At 30.4% G+C, this 26,956-nt stretch overlaps 2 protein-coding genes across 8 annotated transcripts in view; both read left to right on the top strand.

Moving 5' to 3' along the window:
• The first annotated feature begins 2,435 nt into the window (after positions 1–2,435).
• Positions 2,436–22,462, top strand: LOC113520393 (neuronal synaptobrevin-like). Of its 5 annotated transcripts, XM_052898129.1 has the most exons (8): positions 2,436–2,902; positions 11,664–11,784; positions 13,802–13,880; positions 14,530–14,609; positions 15,237–15,288; positions 15,392–15,521; positions 17,376–17,428; positions 18,219–22,462. In XM_052898129.1, coding segments are annotated over exons 1-6 (348 nt in total). In that variant the 5' UTR covers positions 2,436–2,900; the 3' UTR covers positions 15,406–15,521; positions 17,376–17,428; positions 18,219–22,462. The 5 variants fall into 5 exon arrangements, with proteins under 5 accessions (XP_052754089.1, XP_052754088.1, XP_052754087.1 ...); XM_052898128.1 differs by lacking the exon at positions 2,436–2,902 and having other exon boundaries at positions 11,656–11,784; positions 17,376–17,409; XM_052898127.1 differs by lacking the exon at positions 2,436–2,902 and having other exon boundaries at positions 11,656–11,784.
• Positions 22,463–24,443: 1,981 nt separating this feature from the next.
• The window catches only part of LOC113520445 (activating signal cointegrator 1 complex subunit 3), a 30,413-nt gene continuing 27,900 nt past the window's right edge, over positions 24,444–26,956 (top strand). Inside the window, exons 1-4 of one of the 3 annotated variants that reach the window (XM_026905779.3) lie at positions 24,444–24,588; positions 24,756–24,903; positions 25,878–26,136; positions 26,356–26,631. In XM_026905779.3, the coding sequence (XP_026761580.2) occupies positions 24,782–24,903; positions 25,878–26,136; positions 26,356–26,631 (657 nt within the window). In that variant the 5' untranslated portion in view covers positions 24,444–24,588; positions 24,756–24,781. The other 2 variants (XM_052898109.1, XM_026905780.3) reach the window with 2 other exon arrangements.

Genomic DNA, 26,956 nt, shown 5'->3' with positions numbered 1-26,956 from the left:
GCGCGAGAGGGGCGTTGGATTCTTCACCACGACAATGCCCCTGCCCACACCTCTCTTGTTGTCCGTGAGTTTTTGAGTAAAAATTCCATTACGGTGACCGAACACCCCCCCTATTCGCCGGATTTGGCCCCGTGTGACTTCTTCTTGTTCCCAAAAACCAAATTGGTACTTCGGGGGCGGCATTTGGGGGACATAAATGAGATAAAAAAAGCTACGACGGGGCAGCTGAGAAACCTACAACCAGAGGACTTTCAAGGAGCCTTCTCACAGTGGAAACGGCGTTGGCACAAGTGCATTATGTCACAGGGGGAGTACTTTGAAGGGGATAAAATTGATTTACCTGAATAATTGTAAAATAAAATTTTTAAAAAACTTTTATACGTACTTTCCAGACAAACCTCGTATATCCATATTGTAGATTATATCTGAATTCAAATTAAAGTCTGCAAATGAAGCCCAGAAACCCATTGGTTTTGGATTATTGAGTGTTCGTCATTCCATTCAATTAACCCCTGATAACGAAACGAGGGTTGTTTTCAGTCGACCTCGTTTATAAACAATATCTGGTGATATCACGACATTAAAATATAAGATTGAAGTGACGAGGCAATTTATTACCAACTTCAATAAAGAAGGTTTTTACATAAACACACAATATCTTTGCAAAACGTGAAATGATTCTTTCGAATTTTGTCGAAAAAAATTTGAAACTAAAATGTTATACCCACTTTGTAAGGAAAATTTAAAATGTTTTATGTATCCTACTGAATTAACAGCATAGAGATTGCATGTGGGCGAGATTGCGAGAAAATCTAGTTTACCATAACTGGAATATTCAAAATTACTTATTTCCCCAGAGAATTTTATATAGTACAAAGATAAAACGATTTTAAATAGAAATTATATTAGTATACCATCCCTAGAGATATACTAAAATAATACGATATATATTAAATATTTCGTGAACACAAACAAATGCACATACCGGCAAACCAAGAGCTGTTTCGTAGATATATTTATTACATTACATTATGAATACATATTTGAATTTAAACGCAGAATCACGTATTTGTATATGTATATTTTCATTCTCAAACAAACAGTTTTTTAGTACACAAAGAAGTAAACTGTTGTGATTTTGTGGCACTTATATTATTATTAATTGCCGCTGCAATTGCTATAAAATTAATTTGAATACGATTACCTTAATAATTATCAAAATCGATTTAAAATTCGAAATGAAATTATGTAATAGGCTCAGAAAAAAAATAAAGCAGAATTAGGTAGCTACTTTCTCCTTTTTACTTAGAAACAGTAGCTCAAGTTTAATTCTATCCTACTAAATAATATTACATTAATGTAAACATTATTGCCCTAATTGCGACATCTTCCGCGTGACTGGGATTATGTTGATTACCTGGGATAAAAAGTATCCTATGTCCTTCTCCTTTCTAAATAGTACATCATATTTCGTGAGGATACGTAGAGTCGTTAAGATAAAAAATAAATAAATAATTAAAAACAAAAATTTATTACATATAAATTATTTAGTTACTAGCTATTTTCCGCGCCATGACACGCGCGTCAAATAAATAAAAAAATACATTAATGTTATAAATATGATGGTCATGAGATATGATCCGTCTTTTTACTGAATTTCATTCAAATCCTTTGAGCCATTTAAGCGTTTATTAAAAATGAAATACGTGCTAACATCTTTGTAAAAAATCACATTTACAATCTTAGTAGGAAATCGCATGTAGCAAAAACAGGCTAAATAGTTAAAAGGATCAACAACCAATAGGGATTAAAATCCTCGAATGGTGACCCTGCACAGACAAATGCAGCAATGAACGGTCCCTTGCTAGTTGGAACGATCTAGTAGGGTAGATAGTAGATACAGGACGCTCAGAATCATTCCTTATGGCAATCTATGAAGGAGGTCGAGGGTTGATGATATTTGTAAGAATTTTAATGACTCCATTAAAAATAAATTAAAGCAAATTCGTACTTAATGCTACAGCCATAAGTATCTACTCTAACAGTTATACTGTCCTCTATCAGGTAAGATTTAAGAAATCAGCAATATAAGTTGTAATAACCTATAATACAAAAAAAAATTAAAACTAAAACAATTATGGGACAAATAATATATTTTTGTAAAGAGACTTCAATTAAACACATATACTATCGAGATTTTTCTATCATAATATTATTCCCAATTAGAGCCAGCATGAAGCGCCGTTGCGAACATGTCTTCTCATTACGTAACACCCACATACCGCCAGCAATCGATTTTTGCCACAACCATCATTTGTATACGCATGCGCCAATATTCTGACACACACATCCGCTATAACCAAAAATCACACATGCACATCTTTGCCGCTCCCCAAAAAACCTCTTCCCAACCTTATTCCATACCACACTAAGGTACAGATTCGTTAACCCTGTGAAATATGGTATTTTTAGACAATACGTACCTATTATGGTGAATACAGTCGCGCCCTCTCCCATACAAATAGGAAAACCTGGCAGCGGAAGGTTTTTCTCTTCAATATATTTTGAGAATTTCTACGTTTTAAAACTAAAATTAATTGTGTTATTAATCAACCGAATACCGTTGGAACAGTGTGTGTTCATATCAATATTAATCGTGTTTGTATAAACATTTTTACTAAAAATAGACAGTTCCTCGATATAATATACTTGTAGGGAAATCTAGCAACCGCTTTCCATTCATAAAACACATTCATTTCGTGTTGAGCTGTGAAGGAATCCAGATCGAGCAAAATATAATTAATAGTGTAATCATTTCGGATTTTGAATTTGTGAGCGACCAATCGATAAGCGGATCGCCTGCTTCGGTTTCTTTTGTGGCGTGAAGCAGGACATCAAAAATGTAAGTTGTATTTCCTGTTTATATAATAATAATTATGCTGTACATTATATGGTGTTAAATATTGATCTAAAGTTCAAGTAAATGTGATAAACAACAATAAATAAATGTATAAAATTGGGCCTGTGTGACAATATACAAAGATGCTGGCAGTATAGCCGATTAGATACGTCGCCAAGGAATGTCCCAGCTTTTTGATCACCAGATGGTTCGATTAGGTACTTAAGGATTTAGTTATTCGACTCCGATTTGAATGAATTAATATTCAAAGATACCGTTTCTATATTTTCCTACTATTTTATACTAATCTTATTACAGTTAGAGACAATTTTTTGTAACGATTTTATAATTTTGTGAAATTAGATATATAATTTTCTTCCTTATTTTTTGATAATTAATTAACAACAACAAATAAAAAAGAGATTTACAGTATACATTATATATTGTACATATATTATTCATAAAAATGTTAATAGATTGATCAGTGTAGTAATTAAGTAGGTTTTATTTAAGATAAATAATATTACTAACCATAATTTATTAAATTAAATTATACTACTAAATTCAACTGAAAATTACAGATTCCAAAACTATATTTAGAAAGCTAATTAAAAAATATACTAAATAAAAATATTTTTTAAATTTTCATATATGCATACGTAACATAAATAAATTTGTCACAATAGATTTGTTTTGTAAATTAAAATTTTTAACTAAAACTTTTTTGAACTATTTTATACCTTCCGTTATATCATTTAGATAGGTTTATAAAAATATTTATTTATAAAATATAATCAAATAAATATAATTCCTTTGCTGTTTCATAACATGATACGGATTCCTGAAATGCCTGCCTACTTAATTTCGCTCCCTGGATAAAATATTCCAAAGCCTCAAGATTTGTCGAGTTTTTACTGCGTGGTTAGCGCTCACAAAAAGATTAATTCGCCTTTCCTTGAATGTATTATTGATGAAAAATGAAAAAGAAAATAGCGCCATGGAAGACTTTTTTTTATATACCACTAAAATGTCAAACAACCATATTGCCTGTCTGACAGTAAACGGTCACTATAGCCTATGAACGCTTGCTATGAACACTAGGGGTATAATCTGCCCATTGCCAACCCTAAACGTTAATATACTCGTTTTGAAGAACCCATACTGAGTTTACCAACCTTTGACTTTTCTTACAGATTATAAACACCTTTTTTTACACGAAAACATCTAAGAATATAATAATTGTTACATTTATATGCATTATGAAAATTGAGCGATCAATATAGTATCCTATCTTGGCGACCAGAAGGAGACTCTGTACAAAAATCGTCTGCCTTTGTACCTCTGTCCCATTCATTCATGTTTCTGCCGTGTAGTGACGGTATTTGTTTAGCTGTCTTTCGGTGTGAAACATGGGATATTGACAGTGAAATTTCAGGGTGCAGAGGCATGCCACCATCCGCAAGAATGATGATGATGATGATGATTCTGTGATGTCGATGGTACTGTTCACGTTTATAAGTAACATCCACCACTTTCAGCCATAAGACCCTTATAGAAAATAATCTTAAATGTTAACAATAAGCGTATGGAAATATTCCTTAATTTATTTAAACATTATTGACCAATAAAATGTGGTTTAAAAAGCGAACGAAGAAAAGAGTTCTATGGGCACTCTCTACGATCTTTACGATACGTGACCAGGATATATTTACTGACCGGAATATATCCTTCTCCATCTAATATAGTACATATATACCAATTTTATAGTTATTGGTTATGCTATTTAGGCGCTATAAACTAATAAACAAACAATCTCACATTCACATTTATAATAATTATTATTTATTATTTAGCTCATCATTACTTATATTGTTAATAACAACTCATAAATTAACAAAACATAAAGTTTAAAATAACAATTGGTATTGGTTCAAAACGAAAATTAAGTGCACTCTAACAGTCTGTATGTATATGTATTTCTTTGCACTTTTGGAGTACACTTAATTTAACTTGTACCACATTTACATTAATTTTTATCATATGTTAAATAAATATATCATATTGTCTATCATATAAGATAACCAATAGATAGTATTACAAAAGAAATATAACGATTTCACTCATGATATAATAGAACTATCAAGAGAATTCGCTGCAAAAACAAAACCCTAACAAAATCTGTTCAAATTTAATAAATATACCGCGTAACTTACATACAAACAAAAAATAAACACCCAGACGAATTAAAAACTTTCTTTCAACTGTTTTCAAAAGTATGAATAAATTATAAATAAGAATAATAGTAATAAATGCTATACCAATCCTCGATTTAGCATAACTTGTGTTTTGAGAAGGTACGGAACCGTAAACCAGGGTAGCGTGTTTGGATGAGGAACCAGGTAATAAATATCTGGGTGTACAACCCAAAACATTTATCTCCGAGCCAATTTAGGAAAGTTCGTTTCCTAAATTAACCCAACCGAGAATCGAAGCGGAGACCTCATTTACCCAAAACAACGTGCCCACCACTGCAGCTCGGAGGTCTAAATTACAAAGATTATGCGAAATTTTCATGAAGTTTTAAAAGGTATTGTTATTTTTAATAATACCTTTTAAAAATTCAAACATCAGAAGCAGGATTCGAACCTATGCCGTCTTTCCATTAACCTCTAAATGCCACAATAACCTTTCAGTTTAAAGTTTGTAATTACGAAATAAACATTAATTTACGAAAATTGAAGGCTCTAATTCTGTTAGGTAGGTATCTGTGCGAATTAATTAAAAGATTGACCTTTGAGACAAACAGGCTTTTACGAAATCAACGTTAAACATTTTATTTTTATTATTTTTAATATTCTTTTTCTTAAAAATGGGATATCAAAATGTTATTTCGTTAAGGATTTACCAGTCTATCAGAAGATGGCTTTATAGATAAATCATCAATAAGGGTACCTTTATCCCACTCGTGTGTATGAAATCGCTATATTTTGAACTAGCTTGAATAGCTATGTTTTAAGTTGAAGAATAAAATACAGCAGTCAATTTACAAGACGTGGATGCATAAAAATTTATTCTGTAATGCAGTATAATGGTGCTGCTCCTGTCTATGGAGGACTGTTATCACTTTCTATCAAATGGGCCGTCAGCGTATTTGTCATTCTAAGTATCATATAATAAAAAATATTTTGATAAAAATGGATATAAACTGCAGATAATACAATATAGCTTTAAAACATGCTTTATTTCCTCTACCTTATATGATAAATTTCCGAAATAATTAAACCAATAAAATAGATCAATTTCTAAATGGACTATCTAAGTAAAGTACCACATTGTATAAGTTAGACCTTCAAGAATACAACTGTATAACCACTTCCAATTTGATGCAGTAGTTTTTGCGTGATGTGGGAACAAACAAACAGACTGGCCAAATTTCTAAAAAATATTTTTTTTGCTTTTGTTGCTCTTATTAAAACGAGACGTTTTATTTCTTTAAATATCTCCCATGTACAGATATTGTGTAGCAACAATTTCATTATATTAGAAACATGTAAAAATGAATTTATTACCTCTTGACGCCTTTTGTTACTGATTTCACTGTCATTTAGATAATTTTTACAAAAGGTTTGAATGTTTTCACATGTGCGATGTATGGACAGGCTACTAGTATAATATGTACTGGTACCTGTAACTAAAAGACGATTGGTATCTAACTAAACCAATTTTCGCACCGCATGGTGATTCAATTCCATTTATATCGGACATATATGCGACAATACCATAGCGCGCCAATAAACCTTTTTATTGAAAAAGCATACAATAAAATATGAACTTTATCTGTGAGTCTTTAAAGCATTTTTTATAAAAATACATTAAATATGGATAAAGTTGGGAATGTTTTTGACCGATGATGTCTTGTGACTTGAGTGTCCGATTGAAACGATTATGTATTGAATTGTTTAAATGAAAAAATCTCGTAAAGGGACTATATAACTTAACAATACCAGGCATAACATTTTAAAGTTAATAAACTCCGCTCAAACATTGCTTATGGTAAAAGTTATCCTTATTTTTAATAAAGTACAATCAGTCACACCAATGACCTAGTCCTCAAGGTACCCTAGGTTATAAGGAACCAGGTCATTAATATCTAGAGGTGCAACCTAGAACACCTAAACCAAAGCCATTTCAAAAAAGTTCATTTCCTAAATTGACCCGACTGAGAACCGAAGCCGGGACCTAATTAATGCAAAACGACACGTTCATTACTGCTCTACGGAGATCATCAAATAAAAATATTATGATTATTATAAATTTGAGGAGGAATCTGTTTGTTTGTTACATATTGACACCTTAACAGCCCAACTAATTCTCAATAAATTTAATATACAAGTAAATAGGTACCGTACCTACACAACTTTAGTCACGAGCAACGCTAGTTGATAATAAATATTTAGGTACTTAACTTGCTTTTTTTATGCAACTTAAAATGGCAAACTGACAACCCACTTGATGGAAAGTGGTAACTGTCGCCTATAGTCATGAGCAATATCATGGACATAGCAAAATATACTGTTTTGCCCATGATCCCCCCCCCCCCCCATGCGTTGCCATTCCTAAGGACTCAGCAGTTATTCCTCTGCACCCTGTAAATTCACTGCCATATCCCACCCTTCAAACCGAAACACAGCCATGCAAACACATTTGCTTTACACTGCTTCACAATTGTATTACAGAGCACCACAAAATGACGCTACTAAACCATATAAAATTACCGTTACCCTTTTCACATCCATTTTTAGTTCATTTTTATTTAAGTAACTAGTTCTTACCTTGCAATTCTTCCACGTGATTGAGATTTATTGATTGACCGGGATAAAAGTGACCTATATTCTATAACCTATAATAATATCAATATACCAAATTTCACGACGATTGACTCAACCGTTAAGGTACTAAAAGGTCACTTTCACGTTTATAATATTAAAAAAGATTTGATTCTCTATATTCCCTTTGCTTATAGAAATATTTTTATTACAATTTAACACTGCTAACCGGTATTCAATCTCATCATTTTGTACGTCAACGTATTTTTATATACTTATTTTTAAACATCACATTATTATTTGAACATACGTCATTCTTTGTCACAATATGGTTTAAGAGTGCCCTACATTGTACAGTATGTTAATTATACAACAACAAATTATACAACATAGAATGGCAAACAAACTGACGGTCCACCTGATGGAAAGTGGTAACCGTCGCCTATAGACATGAGCAGTACCATGGACATAACAGAGTATACTGTTTCACCCATGATACCCCCCATGCGTTGCAATTCCTGAGGACTCAGGTGTTATTCCTCTGTACCCAGTAAATTCACGCCATATCCCACCCTTCAAACCGAAACACAGCCATGCAAACACAGCTGCTTCACAGTTGAAACACGAATGGGACAGAGGTACCCAAGCAATCGACTTTTGTACAAAGTCTCCCTCTGGTAAGTTTAGGTAAGTTTAGATAATATTATACATTTTTGTGTAACCTTAACATTCAGCCAGTTTGACATGCAACATTTTTACATGTATTATTTTTGGTAATCATTAATTATAAGTTATATTAATTAGAACAGATTTTGATGTTTCTTTTACTATCGATGTCGTTTATATAATTTTTTTCACGATTGCGATTAATTTAATGAAGCATTTAACAATTTCATAATTAGTACTTACTACAACACTAAAATGTTAATATTTCTGTGATATTTAAATATATGTATATATAAGTAAACAAACCCGCTCTCGAGTTACTGTAGACACAGGTACTCTCCTTAATTTATGAGGGTTACCCTCTGAATGGTTACCTCTAAGGACAAAACGGAAAGTGTAATAATATAGCTCTAATTTAATTATGACTTTGCTTTTTCACAAAAACCGGCCCACTGATACTACGGCGAAATAATTTAATATTGTGTCTCATAAAAGAATCTACTTCAGTTGTGGCAAAACTAGTTATTTTAAATTAAAAACTAAAGTACTGAAACGATTTTTATAAAATTTCTATAAGGTCACTCTGCTAGTATATTTTTTCAGATAAAAAATAATTTTCAAAATTAGTTTATAGATAATGGAGGAGGAGGAAAAAACAAACATAAAAAATACAGCTGAATTGAAAATCTCTTTCTTTGAAGTCGGTAGAAGAAATAAAATATATTTCTTGTACTTTACATTAACCTTAGAGACATTACTCTAATATAAAATAAACTATTTTTCTATAATATATAATAAAAGCATTTTTTAATTTTATTTTCTAGCCATACTCTTAAAAATTTGTTTTATTAGCCCATGTAACTGCCATTATTATTATTATTACATTATTATTGTTACATATTTTTATTTATGATTAGATACTTTTAGCAATTTTCCGTAATTTATTCGAATTATTTGGGAATATCCGACTAATTTCGGACTCAATCATCGTATCATGTTCGTGAATAAGGACTCCCATCGAAACCAAAATTATAATAAAGTTTATTAGAACTATACACATATAAGATACCTGGTTGTCCTAATTATATCGAGTCCGAATCTAATAGAGCCGAGATATACCGAAATTAAAACACTAGCCAAGTCACATAAATAGGTATAATAAAGTTTATTAGAACGACAAATAATATAATACTATAATAATATAATATAAATAATAATATATTAAATGAGTTGTCCAAATTATTATCAATTTCGAAACTAATAGAACAAAACAATCTCAAAATTAAAGCACAAGTTTAGTCGATACAAGTACTTACAATACAATCATCATCATCATCATCATATGAGCCTTTAACTGTCCACTGTTGAACATAAGTCTCTCCTTAGGAGGGTTTTGCCAGTAATTGTTACGCTCGACAAGCGGAGTGACAATCGCAGGTAGGCTTTGGAAATGTTTTAAGAGGGACGCTTACATACGACACCGACGGAAAAGGAAGGGGTGGTCACCATAGAATACTATGGTGAGGCCGACACGGCGGTATTATAATACAATAACAAAGTTTATTACAACTTTACTCGTACATACGTGTATTACATGGGCTGCCTTAATTACCAAGTCCGAAACTAATAGTGCCGAGCAATTCTCAAATTTAAACACGACTCAAACCAAACCAACAAATGAAAATAAAATAGTGACTTTTGTGATAAATGCACATGCATAGGACAACCTATCTAAGGTTGTTCTAATTTCGTTCCAACAAACCAAATAGATTTCGAACTATAGTGTTCAGCTGCGATCGACCTTCGAAACCTGAGTACAGGCCGAGCTCACGATAATCTAATAAAGAACGGCTTAAATTAAGGGACCAATTCTCTTTTAAATATATTACTAACAACACTCATGACTACGAAAAAGTTGTCTTAATATATAAGGTCTAAGGGTAAGAATATTATTAATTTTTTTAACTTAAAATTACATAAACTGAAATTGGTATATGTGTCTTAATGGATCTCTATACTTTAATAATAACTAAGTTTACGATATGTTAGAGCTAACATGTTGTACTATGAAAGCACCTAAATAAAAAAATTAAGAAATAAACTTAAAGTGGTGAGTCACTATGTTCTCCCATTGGAAATTATTATTAAAATTCGCAAAATTGTATTTATTGAAAAAAAATTCGACTACGACTACGTTATTATTAATTATTTCAACCGTTAACTGTCCACTGTTGGACATAAGCCTTCTCATAAGGAGAGTTTTGCCAGTAGTTTTCATGCTTGGGAGGCGGGTTAGACGACTGCTGCCCATCCCTCGCCCTCCCTTAGTCGCCTCTTACGACACCCACAAGAAAGGAAGGGGTGGCCCATTCTATGCCGGAGTACACACGGCGATACGACTATATAAAATAAAATAATCATCGCTAATTGTGAACTAATTACAATACAATGCCCATACAAATTATGAAGATATTGATTTTTTAACAAATTATTAAATTATCGTGTAGGCATATTATCAATTTAGTACTTGTCTTTAACAAATTTAATTTTAATAACCTAATATACAAGAATTATTCAAATTACAATTGATTCAACAAGGTAGCTTCTAATCACAAGTCTTGTCTCTCATAATTATAATTCAGTAAATTTTATTATTAGATTCCTTCCGACAAAATGTCAGTAAGTTCGTAGTTCTGACTGACAAATGAATTTTATTGAAGTCACTTAATCATGCTAATATTATAAATTAAAAAATAAAAAAGTTCTAAATCCGACTGGGTGTGTGTATTTTAAGTACGCGACTTCGCCGGTTCGGAGTCCATTTTTATTAATACATTTCAGATACGATTAAAGTTTCATATAAATTTCATCATGATTATGGACGTTATTTTTGTGGAATCAATTATTTAATTTTTGTATATAGATAGACACATAATTCATTTGTACTACTAACAGCACACAAATAATAACAAACAGATAGGCATGTAGAAAAAGAGAAAAAAAATACAAAAAAAGTATACAATTATGACCTATATATTTAAATATACCCATATTTATTTGTTTTATTATTTATGTTTTGTATAATATAATCATAGTAAATACCAAGACCAATACAAACAGACATACTCGTGAATACAAATGCTAGCTTGTAAATGCGAGAATCAAACGCGATATCGTCGTATATTGAGGCGGTATTTCTGTACCTCCTTTTAATATCTTCGAACAACTAATAAATATGACGTCGTCCCTTAATTCTAATATGTGATGCGTAGGGCGACGGAGGGCGGACTGGCGCCGGCCGGCGACGGCGACCTGCCCGTGGGCGGGCCCAAGACGCCCCAGCAGATCGCTGCCCAGCGTCGCCTCCAACAGACGCAGGCACAAGTTGACGAGGTATGTTCTCTCTATTACTAACTCCCTACTACTATATTTATGAAGGTGAAATTTTGTAAGGATGGTTAGAAGTTTGTTATTCTTTTATGTAAAAGCTACTAAACGGATTTGGATAAAATTTGTATATGAGCAGCTGTATGCTAACTTAACGTGTAGGATACTTTATATACTAGATCATTTAGGTACAGACGTGGGATCATAACAGCCTTTAACTGTTCACTGCTGAAGATAAGCTTCCCTTTGGGGACTTTGCCAGCAGTTACCACGCTTAGCAAGCGGATTGGCAACTGCAATTGGGATTTAGAGATATTTTAAGAGGGGCGCTGCTGCACATCCGTCATCTTCCCTTAATTGCCTCATAGGACATCCATGGGAAAGGAAAGGGTGACCTATTCTATACCGGGACCACACGACCATGCCGAGACCACACGGCCAGCCGTGGAATATTTCTAATCAATACAAACATTAGAATCATAATAATTATTATAATAAGTACTTGTATTATTATACAAGTACTTGAACCCTGTAAAAACCATATCAGGCTACTAAAATAATATTTTTTTTTAATAACTTATAATGTTAATTCAGTATACGCGTATACTAACAACTCAAAATTAAAAACAAATATTTTAAGTGGTCATGTAATTGCGCGATTCCTAAATCTTAGAGTAAAAAAAAGTTCCTTTTTTATATTCATTAACATACGTTAATTACTGTTCTTTTGAATACATGAGTTTGGATTATAACCTCAAAATATTTTGGAACAATTAACTTTTACCTACTTCGCTTCTCCCTGCATTCGTTTACGATGTTATTAACTTTTTAATCTCCGGCTTTGTAAGTTTTATAGGATACGGAATAAAATAACCTATGTCCTTCCGTATGACCTGAATAACGACCTATGTCTTTATATAGGTTATTTTATTCAGGTCAAGGGAATACCCCGTATCATATACTATACATATGGCAAATTTCATGAAGATTGATTGAGCCCTTAAACTAGCTGTATCTAGCGACTTTGTTCACGTAAATTAGGATAGAACTCAGGATAGACTACCTTCTGTAAATTAACGGAGATTTTAGATAAGAGCTCAAAATCAAATTTTATTTAAAATTATCCAGCCAAGTCAATTATTATATATATATATATATATATAGGTTCTCAATTCAGTTGTATATAAATAAACCATAATAATATAGCAATAAATGTCAGAATGGAATAACGGTTTTGTTGACCGAACGACTCTAGCGTAAGCAAACACTACGTCACAATAAAAAGTCGGACAGCAAATTGTTTGTCAATATTTAGATACACTTAAACATTTATTTATATTTTAAGATTACATTCTATTTATAAGAAGCAAAGACAGTGATAAATAATGATTTATTTATAAGTATTATTTATTTGGAATGAAAATAAAATTACTACGAGAGACTTGAAACTTTTTCGGTTTTTATTGCACTTTTTTTTATGTCTTGTCTTTTCTGATAAAACATAATAGTATCTTTCAAAGACGCTAATAATATTTACTTCATCTAATAAGTAGTTGAAATAATTGTCCATACTTTACCTTCATCTTCATCATCATTAGCCGTTAACTGTCCACTGCTGAGTATAGGTCTCTCATCTGAGGGGTTTTGCCACATTTGGCAGGCAAATTGGCAATACTTTACATTATTACTAACGTGTAATCTAATAAAAATAATATAATAATAATTACGTAGCTCGAAGAACCGCCAACCGATGGGGAAAAAAGGTTTTTGAGTGGTGACCCCGTACGGGCATACGCAGTGTAGGGCGACCCTCCACTAGATTAAGTGACGATTTCAAATGCATTGCAGGGAGTCCGTGGATGCAGGTGGCTCGGAACCGTTCCTAATGGTGGTATATGGGGGAGCCTTATGTCGGGCAGTAGATGGGTAATGGCTGAAATGATGATAATTATGGTCTAAAAAAAAGTCTACAATCAAGTTAATAATGTTATTCCTAAAATTTGTTTAATAAACAATGTTACAGGTGGTGGACATCATGAAAACAAATGTTGAAAAAGTATTGGAACGAGATCAGAAACTCTCAGAATTAGATGACAGAGCAGGTATAAAATTCAAATTTACATCAAAATGTCCCCTGATGGTCTTATAGACATATTTTATTATCGATCATTTATTAAATAATTAATTAATTGTGAAATTATAATTCATGAATCAATGTGACTAATTTAATTTAGTAACTTAATTAAAATGTAATTATTTAATCTTTTTTTTTTTATACAACTTAGAATGGCAAACAAGCTGACAGCCCACTTGATGGAAAGTGGTAACCGTCGCCTATAGATATGAGCAGTACCATGGACATAACAGAGTATACTGTTTCGCCCATGATACCCCCATGCGTTACCATTCCTGAGGACTCAGGTGTTATTCCTGTGTACCCAGTAAATTTACGCCATAGCCCACCCTTCAAACCGAAACACAGCCATGCAAACACAACTGCTTCACAATAGAAACACGAATGAGACATAGGTACCCAAGCAATCGACTTTTGTACAAAGTCTCCCTCTGGTAAATCTAAATGTAGTTACTGAATTCAATGTAATTTTATTTATAATAATTCAAGACTATATAAATTCAAAACGAGATTTGAATTTATTACACAAAAATGATAAAATTGCGCCATGTTATGATAAATTTAAGATACATATGTATAAAAATTACCATATTAGTGAACAACTCCTTTTCCTTCAGATGCGCTGCAACAGGGCGCTTCACAGTTCGAACAGCAGGCTGGGAAACTGAAAAGCAAATTTTGGTTGCAAAATTTAAAGGTACTATCGCAATAGTATTTTATATAGGTAGAGTCTATACATATTAATGTTTATTGAATTTATCTTAAATTTATACAGAAGTAATTAATATCTAATAATTATTATATTATATTATTTAATATCTCACTACACTAAAATCTATTTTAACAAATATATTTATTTAATCCTAAATTCAATTATTTATTTTGAAATTGTAAGGTTTTAATGTTATGTACAAATGCAGTAGTGAACTAGTGATGTAATTACTAACACAAGTAACTGAGTTTAAATTTCACAAAAAAAAACTGTGTGTATTGTTTTTTATATGTGGTCTATTAAGACCTGCTTAGTGTAACCATATAGTCAAGGAATGCACTTTTCCATTTTTATTTTTATGAATCAACGCATATTGTATAATTTGAGTATGAAAATAATGGAAGCCAAAGGGATATGTTACAATAGACGCAAATGGAAATCTGTAATGTCTACCTGCCTAAAGGACGTAATTAATAATATATTATCATAGATAAATCACGTATACTGCGAACATCCTCTAAAAACAAAACTAAAATGATACCTAAAATATTCTTTACTATACATACAAGTGTCTATTTAAGGTATATATTTCATCAATATTCCCATTTCCAGATGATGATCATTGCGGCCGTAATTGGAATCATCATTTTGGCTCTAATCATTGGTAAGTCGTGAACTCACATCAGCACACACTAGAGACTAGACAATCAATGTTTAAGTTGTTTTTATTTTAGACTAATCATATCATTTATTTTCCACATTTTCAGCCAACTTTGTGTGAACAAGTTTTCGGTAACCGAAGTTTAATTTAGAAGTTAATTGTTATAATGTTAATAAATAGTAATATAACGTACGTTGTTACTCTCTTATTACATTATTGGTACTAAGCCTGTGTTGGTAAGTGGGCAAACTATTTGTGGTTGTTGATGATAAATGTTGGCTTTCTCTGTTCTGTCACTTCGTATGTCTGTCTCTATTGGTGAAAATTTCAAATCTTCGCTATATGGGCTATTACGTCATCTTAAGGTTCTGACAGATTATCGGCATTGCCATGTGACGTTACACAGTGTCGATTGTCTGTAAGAACTCTTAAAATCTTGGGGGACTGATTACTCTCAAATATTGATGTATTTATTTATTTTTTTTATGTTTTTTTACTCCTTATAATAATGCATAGAGATACGTATTTACGTTTGATATAATAAATAAAAGAAAATAACATCTTTTGATGTATTCGATGTCTGATTGTATACTTCCCCCATATTGAGTTTTGTGACTATAGCCCTATATAATATAAAGTGATATAAAAACTGCCAATTATATCAGTGACTTCTTGACACTTTTTCAATGAACTTATATTAAAACATTTAAAAACCTATTTTATTCCTGACAAACTAAGCCAAGTACCAATAAAAATAGATACAGCAACCAATTTTATAAAGTTAGCATAATGATTAATTTATCACTAAAATTATAATATCTAAATATCAAATATGAACTATATATTATATATTACATTTACCAAAAAAAATATACTGAATTCCAATTAATACCTCGAATTGACGTCACTAATATAAATGGTTCGGAAAAGCTGAGCTTACTTTGCAAAACTAAATGTGTTCTTATATCTAGGATATTTTCATCTTTAAAAAGATTCTATATAAGAAACTACAGGACTGTTAGTACTGTTACTAGAATTGATGAAATGCTTGTCAGTTACTTTATCCAAGAATGCGTTGCCTGTCCCAAAAAACCCCAATTTAGTTCGCTTCTTCTTAAACATTCTGCACACTTCTAAATATAACCAATAAAACAAACTTGTAACTTGGAGAATTTGGATAAAATGTATATACTGAAATAATTATAGTACACATTCCAATTTTAAATATATACAGTTATAAAAACACTAGAATAATAATAATAATTTATGAGTTCATTAAATTTATGATTTCATGAATGCAGAATTCTCTTTAAGAATTTACGCTTTAAATAGATTGAAATCTCGGAAAAATATTATTATACTTACATATTTATGATTTTCTGGAATCTTGACGTTATAGTATCTATTATAGCAGTCTACTGTTTTTCCCATGCCATTTATTTATTTTATCAAGGACATTTTTTTATTTCAAGCTAATCAATAAACTTGTTCTGAGACGAACACAAAAATGCTTTTATATAACTAAGCAATATCATAGCTAAGCAATGCTTAAATCCGTGCTAATTACTATAATAATTTATGTATTTGTTTAATAACTTTAATTACTATATGGTGCAAAAGCGGAGTTATTGCTAAATATAATTTTCTACCAGTGAATATTAGAAGAAAAAAGATAAATTTAGTTAAGCAATATTGAGATTAATGGTTAAGTAAATTAATGTAGTCATATATGTAAATATTGCAATCAAAATCATTAAATATAAATTAACAGAGAAGATATAACATATATTCATAGTATTTTGTAACTTCCGTATTGTAATGTCTGTAATGTTTTCAAGCTATATGTTTATTAACTTTGTAATTAAAAATTTGCATGACTAACACAGAAATTTTAATTACATACTTACTTATCTACTTTGTGAAAAATGTACTAATCTTTATAATAAAAATGTTGTGTCTACAAACTTTTACTCATATTTATGGCACATTTTAAAATACATTTAAAGCATTTGTGAATATTGTCATCTTGTTACGTACCTACTTATGTATTGATAGAGAGCCAATATTAACAAGTATTAATTGCTTTCTAGGTCTGTAAACTTATATTTGGAGTGACATGCCGAGGTATGGACATATCTACAAGGTATTTATAATAACTTATTCACAATATTTCTTTTTTATTATTATTATTATTAAAATCATTACCTGTACTGTACTGTTTCCGTCTGTAAGCGACGGTCGTCGGAGAGCACGTTAAAGAGTTAAAATTGTTGTTAATCAGACACGTAGCTTCTTGAAAATACATCTCATAATACGTTATAGAAACACTATTACAATACAAAAAGTAACCAAATTTTGTTAAGGTTATTACAGACATATTCTCTACACGAAATTAGTAACAAATCAAAATGTTCTATTAATTACCTAACCCATTTTTATTAATATTACTATTAGACATCAGCATATTGTCTCAGCAATAAACCGGGTCAATTATTTTTTTGTTTACATTTTTATTCAAGTCTATTAAAACAGACTTATATATTTTATTGTAATTCAACAAAGAGGCTTCACAGCTAAAACATTTTTTTAGAATATCCTTGTGCTAGTAAGTCAATTTTATTTTAATCTCAAAGTTGTATAGATTAAGGATAGTACCTGTAGTTCTCTTTTATGCCCTTAACATTCTAGAAACAAAAATAATTCGTGCTCATAGGTGTATCAAGAGGGGGCCATCTGTGTCCACCTCAGATTTGTCTGGTGCATCTTTGTATGACGCCAAGCTGCAATGAAATATAACCTTAAATAAACCAACGGTTGTGACGCATTATATATTCCGTCAGTCACACATACACATACATACACACAGTCACACAGAGACAAAATTTAAATTTTTTTTGTCATTTATTTATTTGTTAATAAAATTGACATTTCAGGTTTCATAATTTGGAAAGAATGCCTACTACGTAAAAAGAAAAACAGCCCGTTATAATGAACTCTATATCAACTATCAGTAGTCATTAGTGTTGTTAAAATATCCTCAGAAAAATATCAAATAAATAAATTACCGTATTTTATGTCAGGTGTCTGAAACTCACTGCGTATCCAATCTTGTGTACAACACATTTTTTTTATAGAAACTATGATGAAAATATATTGTATTTTTAGATAATACATCTTTGTTAATTACTGAAAGTCGTCACTGTTTGCTACCAACCAATTTAGGTAGGCTTATGTAAAAACTTTGTGGAAAAACTTTCATTCACAACTAATAAAGACTAGTTGCGTTCGTACAATAAGATCATTTTGTTCGATTTGGACCAAGTTTCTTAAATTTATTGTTACTAGACGCATTTATTTTTATATCTACTTCATACAGTTTTAATTCTGATCCCTGTATTTGTTGATATTTGATAACGAACTATACGCATGTGTTTATGTAATCTACGCTTGTAAAATCACTTTAATAGATGTTGAGTATGAATAAGAATATATATATAGTTATTTAGAAATAATACTACTTATATAATAATAATAATAAACGATCCATTGAGTATCGTGCCTAAAGTAAATTGATGGATGCAGGTTCATTTTTTTTTTTTTTGTAAAAGCAAGGTTTAGTCGTGGGTATTTATCTAAGATTGTTGTATAATAACAGCAGTAGGAATAAATGTAGACTAATTCCTAATTTAAAATATTTACTTGAAAGCTGAAAAAGTGCTTCACAATGCTTAAATCAATTTTTAATCTTGTGTGTAAAATAATATCGTTACTTTTACTAATTACAATGTGTATGTATAAAAAACTATTTTGGACTTAGATAATCTGTAACTCGAATAGATATATACTTAGTTTGAAAACAAAATCACTGTCGTTCTATTAATTCAAAAGATTATTCTAACCGTGAAACTAAACATTGTCATAAAAAACGACAAAAAATCCTATACGAACTTAATAACTGGACGTTGCGTGTTCGTATAGTTTCAAAATTTTTTGTCGTTTTTCGACTCAAGTTTTTTTAGAAATATTATTTAGTTCCCTTAATAGACTATTACTTTAAAATGTTGCTAATAATTCCGATTACAGCCTATTGTATTGTCTATATGAGAAACTAATTTTTCTTTTAGTTATTATAGTTTTAGTTAGTCCATAATAAATAATAACTTATTATTTCTTATATTATAATAACGAGTATAATGCGGTTTTAGTTTTTCAAACTATTTTCCTAACACCCTGCTAAAGCACCTACAACCTACACCTAATGTTTGTCTACTAACACATTTAACCTAGGTACTTTTAACTGTAAAACCTATGTTCTTTTTGCTAACTGCAGTCCATTAAATTAAATATAAATTAATTAGGTAAATTAAAACTAAGCATTTTTGTTGCAATGTTGGGTTTGTCGACTAAATCAAAACTTTTCGTAATATAACAAGATTTATTGTATGTTTATAATAATTTTGTTTGTAAACCTATCTTGTAAGTAGTTATTAATCAATTTACCTATTTAAAATATGTGTGACCTCTATTTGAAACGAAAATGTGTATTAAAGTTGTTCATTATTAAATAAATAATGCATATTTCGTGTCTATCTATAATGATTAGAAAATATTCAATATTAATTTTTTAGAGCAGCATAACTAACAGCAAGAGCATAACTAACGCAGTAAAAAATATAATAGTACTGTTTGTGTAGAATTAGACTATGATTCAATATTGCAAAGAATTATATAACGCTGTTTAAATAAAGTACCCACAAACCATATTGGACAAATATATTTCACTAAAACAACCATATTTAAAAATCCTCAAGGAATATTAACCTATTCAAACTTCAAAATAACTTATTTCACGTATTAAGCTTTCTACTTGGCACTTGTTTTATACATTAACGTTCTCATCCCTTTCTATTTATAATATATAAAAATATATATAAAAAGCAGCAGGTGATAAGAAGTGTTAACACAAAAAAGCTGTGAAGTTGTAATTTTTGTTAGCTATATTCTTTTTAAACTTCATAATTGTATTGAATTTGAAACCTATACCTACATTGTGGCTGCTCGTACAACAATGGTATAATTTTGATTTGGTTGGATATCTCCTTTCTACTGAATAATGCAAATATACCATACGGTAATGTCTATGTTAAAATTAAATGTAATTTGTTAATTAAAAATAATCAAAATTGGGCATCCTTGGCCAGTATGTTTATCTATGGATAAAGCAAAGCATCGATTATCTGCTAGATTTAAAAAATATTTACATAGTCAGGTCTTTTAAACAAGTGAGGAAAAAATCAATGGATTGTACCAATTTTACTTCTCTCTTGCGATAATAAAAACATGTCTACTAATACATTCGATCTCAACACATCTAAAGGATTCTATTCTCACAGATAACTATATTCTATTATAACCTTGGACCAGGAATATTTAGATATATAATCAAAAAAATATTTCTGTCGTACTGATGATCTGGGGTATAACTAAAACACTTGAAAACAGTAAAAATCATTTCATATCTGCAGAGAGTTGCACTTAATCTATAAATATAAATAAATGAAATAAAATCTTATTGGCAAAGGTAAACAATAATATTACAAAAAGTCATCAGTTATCATTAAATCATTACATTATCAGGATTTATTTGTTTTCTATTTCTAGTTTTAATATTTACCTCACTTTTTGAAACACAGCTGTAAAGTAGAAATATCTATTTTATGTACTTAACACGAATACATAAGAAATAAGTAAATAATAGTCTTGGATAAGAGCATTTTCGAAAACATATATAACCATAATTTCTTACGATATAAAGACTATTTAATTAAAATTTATAAAATGACTATTATTAAATTTTATTGAACCTAAATACGCATCGTGATACTGAAAATCGTGTTTCAAAAACTGAGGTTACATTAACATTCACTGTAAGGTAAATAAAAACACACCAGAAAAGTATGTTATTTAATTAATTAGGTATAGTCTATAATAATGCATAAACATCACTGCCGCAAAGTCCAAAATAAATTAATTATTTAGAAAAAAAAAACAACTTTTTTTGTAATTTTGGACTTCACGGATGTGATTGGCCCTGTTAATTATTACGATATTAATATATTCTACGTTATTATTTTTTTCATACCTATTCATAGCAGTTTCGAACAATATACAATCTAGGGGATAAATTTTTGAAAATATTTGCCATAACTATAGATATAATAAAAATAAACTAATTTTGGTAGTAATTTTTAATTATTAAAAATATATATATAATATATATATTTCACATTGTGAGATTTACTTATTCTTTTGATTTAAATAATGAGTTATTGTATATAATACTCTAAGATAACATCCTAATCCTTAGATATGGCAACTCGTGAGGGATACTATGAATGTCACAATATACTTGTATGATATTCACTTTACATTCAAGAAGCCATTTACTTGTTTGAAAGTCCAAATTGTATAAAAAAAAATATAATATCGTAATAATTAGTGACAAATTTTAAAACCATTTGATTAAAATAGTCTCTCACTGTCCCTATGGCTGTTTGGACAACGAAATGTTATTTACTCGATTATTATAAAAATCAAGTCAAAAAGCAGGCAAAGGGATCGTGAATAAGGCTAAAACGAACTTGTATGTATTTATGTATTATCGAATGGTTTTAAACTAATTTAGATGTTAAAATTAGAATTCAATAGCGTAGATTATAGCACTCGTTCTCTTAGTTTAGTTAATCACATTTATTCCATTTATTCGTATATTTTGAGGGTGCGAGAATGAACTATGGGAGTACTTACATTAATTAGGAGAGCTTAGTAAAAATATCACAATCAAATGTTAATGAATAATGGTTCATAGAAGATATTCACATAATTATTGTTACAAAAATTTTAAAACTTTTTTTTTGTTTTTTAATAAATAAAGTGTCATATCCAGTGTGTACTAAATAAATTAAAAGGCGTAGGTACTTAATCAATTTCAAATACATAGTTATAACGGTGTCTAACTCCATTTTAGAATTGATTCGATAATATTCAATGTAACGTACCCAAATCATGAAATAAAGTTGTAAACGTACCTACTAATGTGTAAGGATACGATTACTTATATTATGTACCAAGGTGTAATTATTGCTTCACTAAAATAAAAGCAAGTTTAATAAACTGATCTTTGTTTTCATTCCATAACTTCCAGTAAAAAAAAAATTGTATTCCTGGTTTTATTTACCCAACAGTTTGTTGCTGACTTATCCTGACATTGAATCTACCTGACACCGAAATTATTTTGAATTTAAAATATATAATAAAATTAAAATAAAAACCGCCGTTAACATACCAAAAATAATCTAATAGACCTATAATAATCTGAAAATAAACCCAAATTAGGTGATGGATTAATTATGTAAGGGGGCATCCATTAATTACGTAAGCTCAGAATAGAGGGAGAGGGGTCTAATGAATTCTCACCAAATCTCATTTACACCGAGGGGGTAGTAAAAAATCTCACGTCAACTTCAAAAAATATAAAATATTAAAAATATTACTAAAATATTAAAGATAAACGTAGACGTTTCCAGTGATTGTCTTCCGGCACTACTAGAAATCCCAGATGATATGTGTCCTGGATTGAGTAAAAATTTAAAAGAAAGTGTTGTTTTTATGTTTTTGCTTTGAATTTTATTTAATTTAAATAAATTAATTATAGTATACCTGAACGATTTATTATTTTCCCGAATAATAAATATAAATTAAGGTTAAAATATTTTTTGCGTTAGTCTCACGTAAGGGGGGGGGGTCAAGGCAAATCTCACTAAATCTCACCTAAGGGGGGGAGGAGTCTAAACTAATCGAAAAAGAGCTCACGTAATTAATGGATGCCCCCTAACTGGTATGTATCGGAATTATTGTTAGTAGATTAGAAAAAATGTAACAGGAATCTCATCATATATAGATAAAATGCTACACTGAAAATTTTTAGAACTGGCTACTTGAAAGCAATATAATAAAAAAAAAATTATTAAAATTTTGAAAATGGAACTCTACGAATAATACTGAGTATATAATTTATTCGTTTGTCATTTGTTTTACGGTTTAGCGGCAAATTGAAAATAGTCTGTGTAACGTTATCATGAACTTAACACGAGAAAATTTTCGTGCGATGATTTTTTATAACTTTCGATCTCATCTAAGTCAACAAGAAAGTTATGATAGACTACGATTGGCCTTTCACGCTGAAGCCCCATCTGATGCCACTGTTTACAACTGGTTTAATGAGTTTAAACGTGATCGCACTAATCTCACCGATGATGTGCGTAAGGGACAGCCTTCTACGGCGACGACTGAAGATAACATCAGTGTTGTGCGGCATATGATATAGAGACTGACAAAAGAGTGACCTATCAGCAGATCCGGGCAAGATTAGGGATTGATATGAGTCAAGTGCACAAAATCCTCCATGAACATTTGGCGGTCAGGAAGCTTTGTGCCCAGTGGATACCTCATAATTTGACCGAGGCTCAAAAACTCCGTCGTGTGGTATTAACTCATTCATTCATCAGTCATTACGTGACAATTGTTTTAGAGGATCGAAAAACAGTTACTGCAGAGTGGTACAGTAAGGCCATCGAAGAGATCCCTAAGGACGAATGGGCAAAGTGCTTTTCTCAGTGGTTCTATCGAATGCAACGATGTATTGACGTGAACAGACATTATTTTGAAAAGATAAAATAAAGGTAAAAACTTGCTAATTTAATCAGTTTTTTTATTTTCCAAAGACTTTCAGTTTGACACAGTTTATGTAATGTATGTGAGTATACAAGCAGGTTCTATTTGAATTTGGTAGAGTTATATGGCCGTATAACATTTTCTGTACACTGGCCTGCTATGAATTGCGACTAAAGGTGTATCTTTCTTCCTCTTTTTACTAATTGTATTTGCATAAGAAGAGAGGAGGCAATCATGTAATTTAAAGTGATAATTCCTTGTTCTTAGTGATATTTATTTACTCAAGTGCATCAATTTAAAAAAACATGTATAGATTAAGGATAGTAAGTAGCTCAAATAGTAGTTCTCTTTCTACGCATAAAGAAAATTGTGAAATACGTCAAAACAAACGTCAAATGTCGTTGTCTCATTCGTTTTAATGTTTCCTGTCAGCAGCTTATCACTGCTTATCGCAACTATAATTAAATTAAATATTTCACAATATTTTCCAATAATAAATATAAAATATAATATTTTTTATTAAATTAACTTTTTAAAATCCTGACTTTTATAATTGTGCCTTCGTTTGTGGTGCGTTTAATTAATTTAAATTAAATATAATATTTTTTATACTATAATCCATATTTATTATTCCACATTTTATTCCATATTAATTTATTGCACTAAATTTATATTTAGAAACGTTGGTGAATTTCTAAAAATCATGTGACTGCTTTATTTTATTCCACAATAAACAGTTTTACAAAGAAATAAAGAAGACAACATGATTGAATTACCTCGTATTACACGAGCCCTAAGGGCGCATACCCAGCTTGATAAACCACGATGTCTAAAACCAACTAGTAATTCTACATTGCCAGTGGTCAAGCCAAAAAATCATCACAAGTAAGTCTTAATTTCTTATTTAGATAAACTATCTCATCTTTTATTTAATTTTATTACAATACATTAATGTACCTGTATTTCCAGTAATAATTTCTTATATTGAGTTATCTCTATTGATATAACTCTCGAAATTGGTGAACCCACCCTTGGGCATGCATTATTTGTATTATTATTTCGAGCACTTATTACTTACAGCACACAACTAACATTAGATATTGGTACATACTTAAAAAAAGAAATAAAACAAAACATATAAAAAAAAAACAAAAAGAAAGTACAGAAAAGAGGTTACACAATTTCTCATGAGTGTACCACAGTAACACAAAATTGCGATAAGGGTATGATGATAAAACTCACATGAAGATATATTTTCTATGAAACTGGTATATCACTTACTTACTTATATCACTTGTATACTATAGTATCAGTAAGAAAAAATTCTTATACCAAAAGAAAAATGTTATAATATGATTATATGTTTTAATTAGTTCCTTACTCGCTTATTTATAAAAAATCAAACCTCTCATAAACCTATTTTAGTTATTTAACTATTCTGTCTTTCTTTTACACTAAATTCTAAATTTGGAAGGTTAATTTAAATTTTTCAAACAGATCTAGCAAACATTGTTTTGTTCTCTGTAACCACCTACTAAGTCTTATTTATCTTGTTAAGCATGCTCACCTCAGAACTGTCTGGTGCCCACCCTAAGATGCGAACTTCATAAAGACATGTTTGAATTACATATGCACAATATTTTCAGAGGCCAAGCCCATCATGGTAAATAATTTTAAAATGGGCCAATATTGTTGAAATTAATATTATTCTATCTTTCAAATTGAAGCAGACAATACATATAATTATACTAAATATAATTAAAATTGATTGAATAGTTTCAGAGATAAGCATAGGCAAACATTGTGACACAGATTTTTTGCATATTACGATATTAACTGCTCTAACTGCTTAATTTCAGGTTCAAATCATATGCAGACATTTGTGACTACATTAGAAAAAATGAATCGAAATCAGATGAATTGTTGAAACTACTAAAGGATTTGAAAGAGAGCTGTAGACAATTAAGCAGTGACCAATCAGAAGAGATGACAGATGATGCTGCAGTTATGACCTTAAGGATGTTCATGGATCATGATATTGTGATGTTGAAACACTTGAATCAGCTCAGACAAACTTTTGGCTCTGTTACTAATGCAACTGCTAATAAAATCTGTGAGGTTTGTATTTACATATAAGTAATTTTTGTAACTGCAAATAATTTGAGGAATCCCAATGCATTTTCCCTTCTTAAATTGCATCATCTCCCATTCCTAAAATAATTCCCCCACTGGCTTATCCAAAATCCACAAATATCAATTAGTCCTACTAAAATTATAGACTTGCGACATCTCTTGTATGTTTATGACTTTAATTAATACCAACTTTATATTTTTAAGATCGTGACAGCAATATCCAGCGAAATATTAGATGAGACAAAAGAATATATTAAAAAGGAAACAATTGAAGCCGATAAGGAAAATATCAAATTATGGGGTGAAAATATACAATGTCATTATATCCCATACAAACCAGTAAAAAAACCATTAGCAAATCTAATAAACAAACCAGCAGTGGCAGGTGTATTTGTTAATGATTTCTCTATGAAATATAATAACAGTGTAGAGAAAGTGAATAGTGTCTCTAAAGAAACTAAGGCTGCTCCTGTATCGAAGGTTAGTTTGAGATCATACAGATCTATTTTTCTCCTCTTGTATGACTGACTGATTATATATCACCTTTCCATCTACTTTTGTTACAAAAAATACCTATTTTGGTATAAGCATTAGATAATTAGTGAAATCTCTGATACTTGTAAAAGTATAATGGACTGACTTAGTCATGTCCCTGATGCTTTTTTATCAATGAAATTGGAATGATAGCCATGCTTGCGCTATTGGCATATGCTGGTGGAGCACTAGTGAGAGATGATAAGTTACTAAAAACAAGTCAGTTGGCCCATTGTGATGAATTCAACAATAGTTAATTATGATGATTTCC

This window comes from Galleria mellonella, unplaced genomic scaffold, assembly GCF_026898425.1.
Source record: "Galleria mellonella isolate WM207_F2 unplaced genomic scaffold, CSIRO_AGI_GalMel_v1 utg40, whole genome shotgun sequence".
Taxonomy (NCBI): Eukaryota; Metazoa; Arthropoda; class Insecta; order Lepidoptera; family Pyralidae; genus Galleria; species Galleria mellonella.
This window is presented reverse-complemented; position numbering and strand designations above follow the sequence as displayed.

Coding starts and splice junctions, on each gene's coding strand:
- LOC113520393 (XM_052898128.1), top strand. CDS start 11,656: ATGCGTAGGGCGACGGAGGGCGGACTGGCGCCGGCCGGCGACGGCGAC. Junction 13,881..14,529: donor AGAATTAGATGACAGAGCAG/GTATAAAATTCA, acceptor CTTTTCCTTCAG/ATGCGCTGCAACAGGGCGCT. Junction 14,610..15,236: donor TTTGGTTGCAAAATTTAAAG/GTACTATCGCAA, acceptor TCCCATTTCCAG/ATGATGATCATTGCGGCCGT.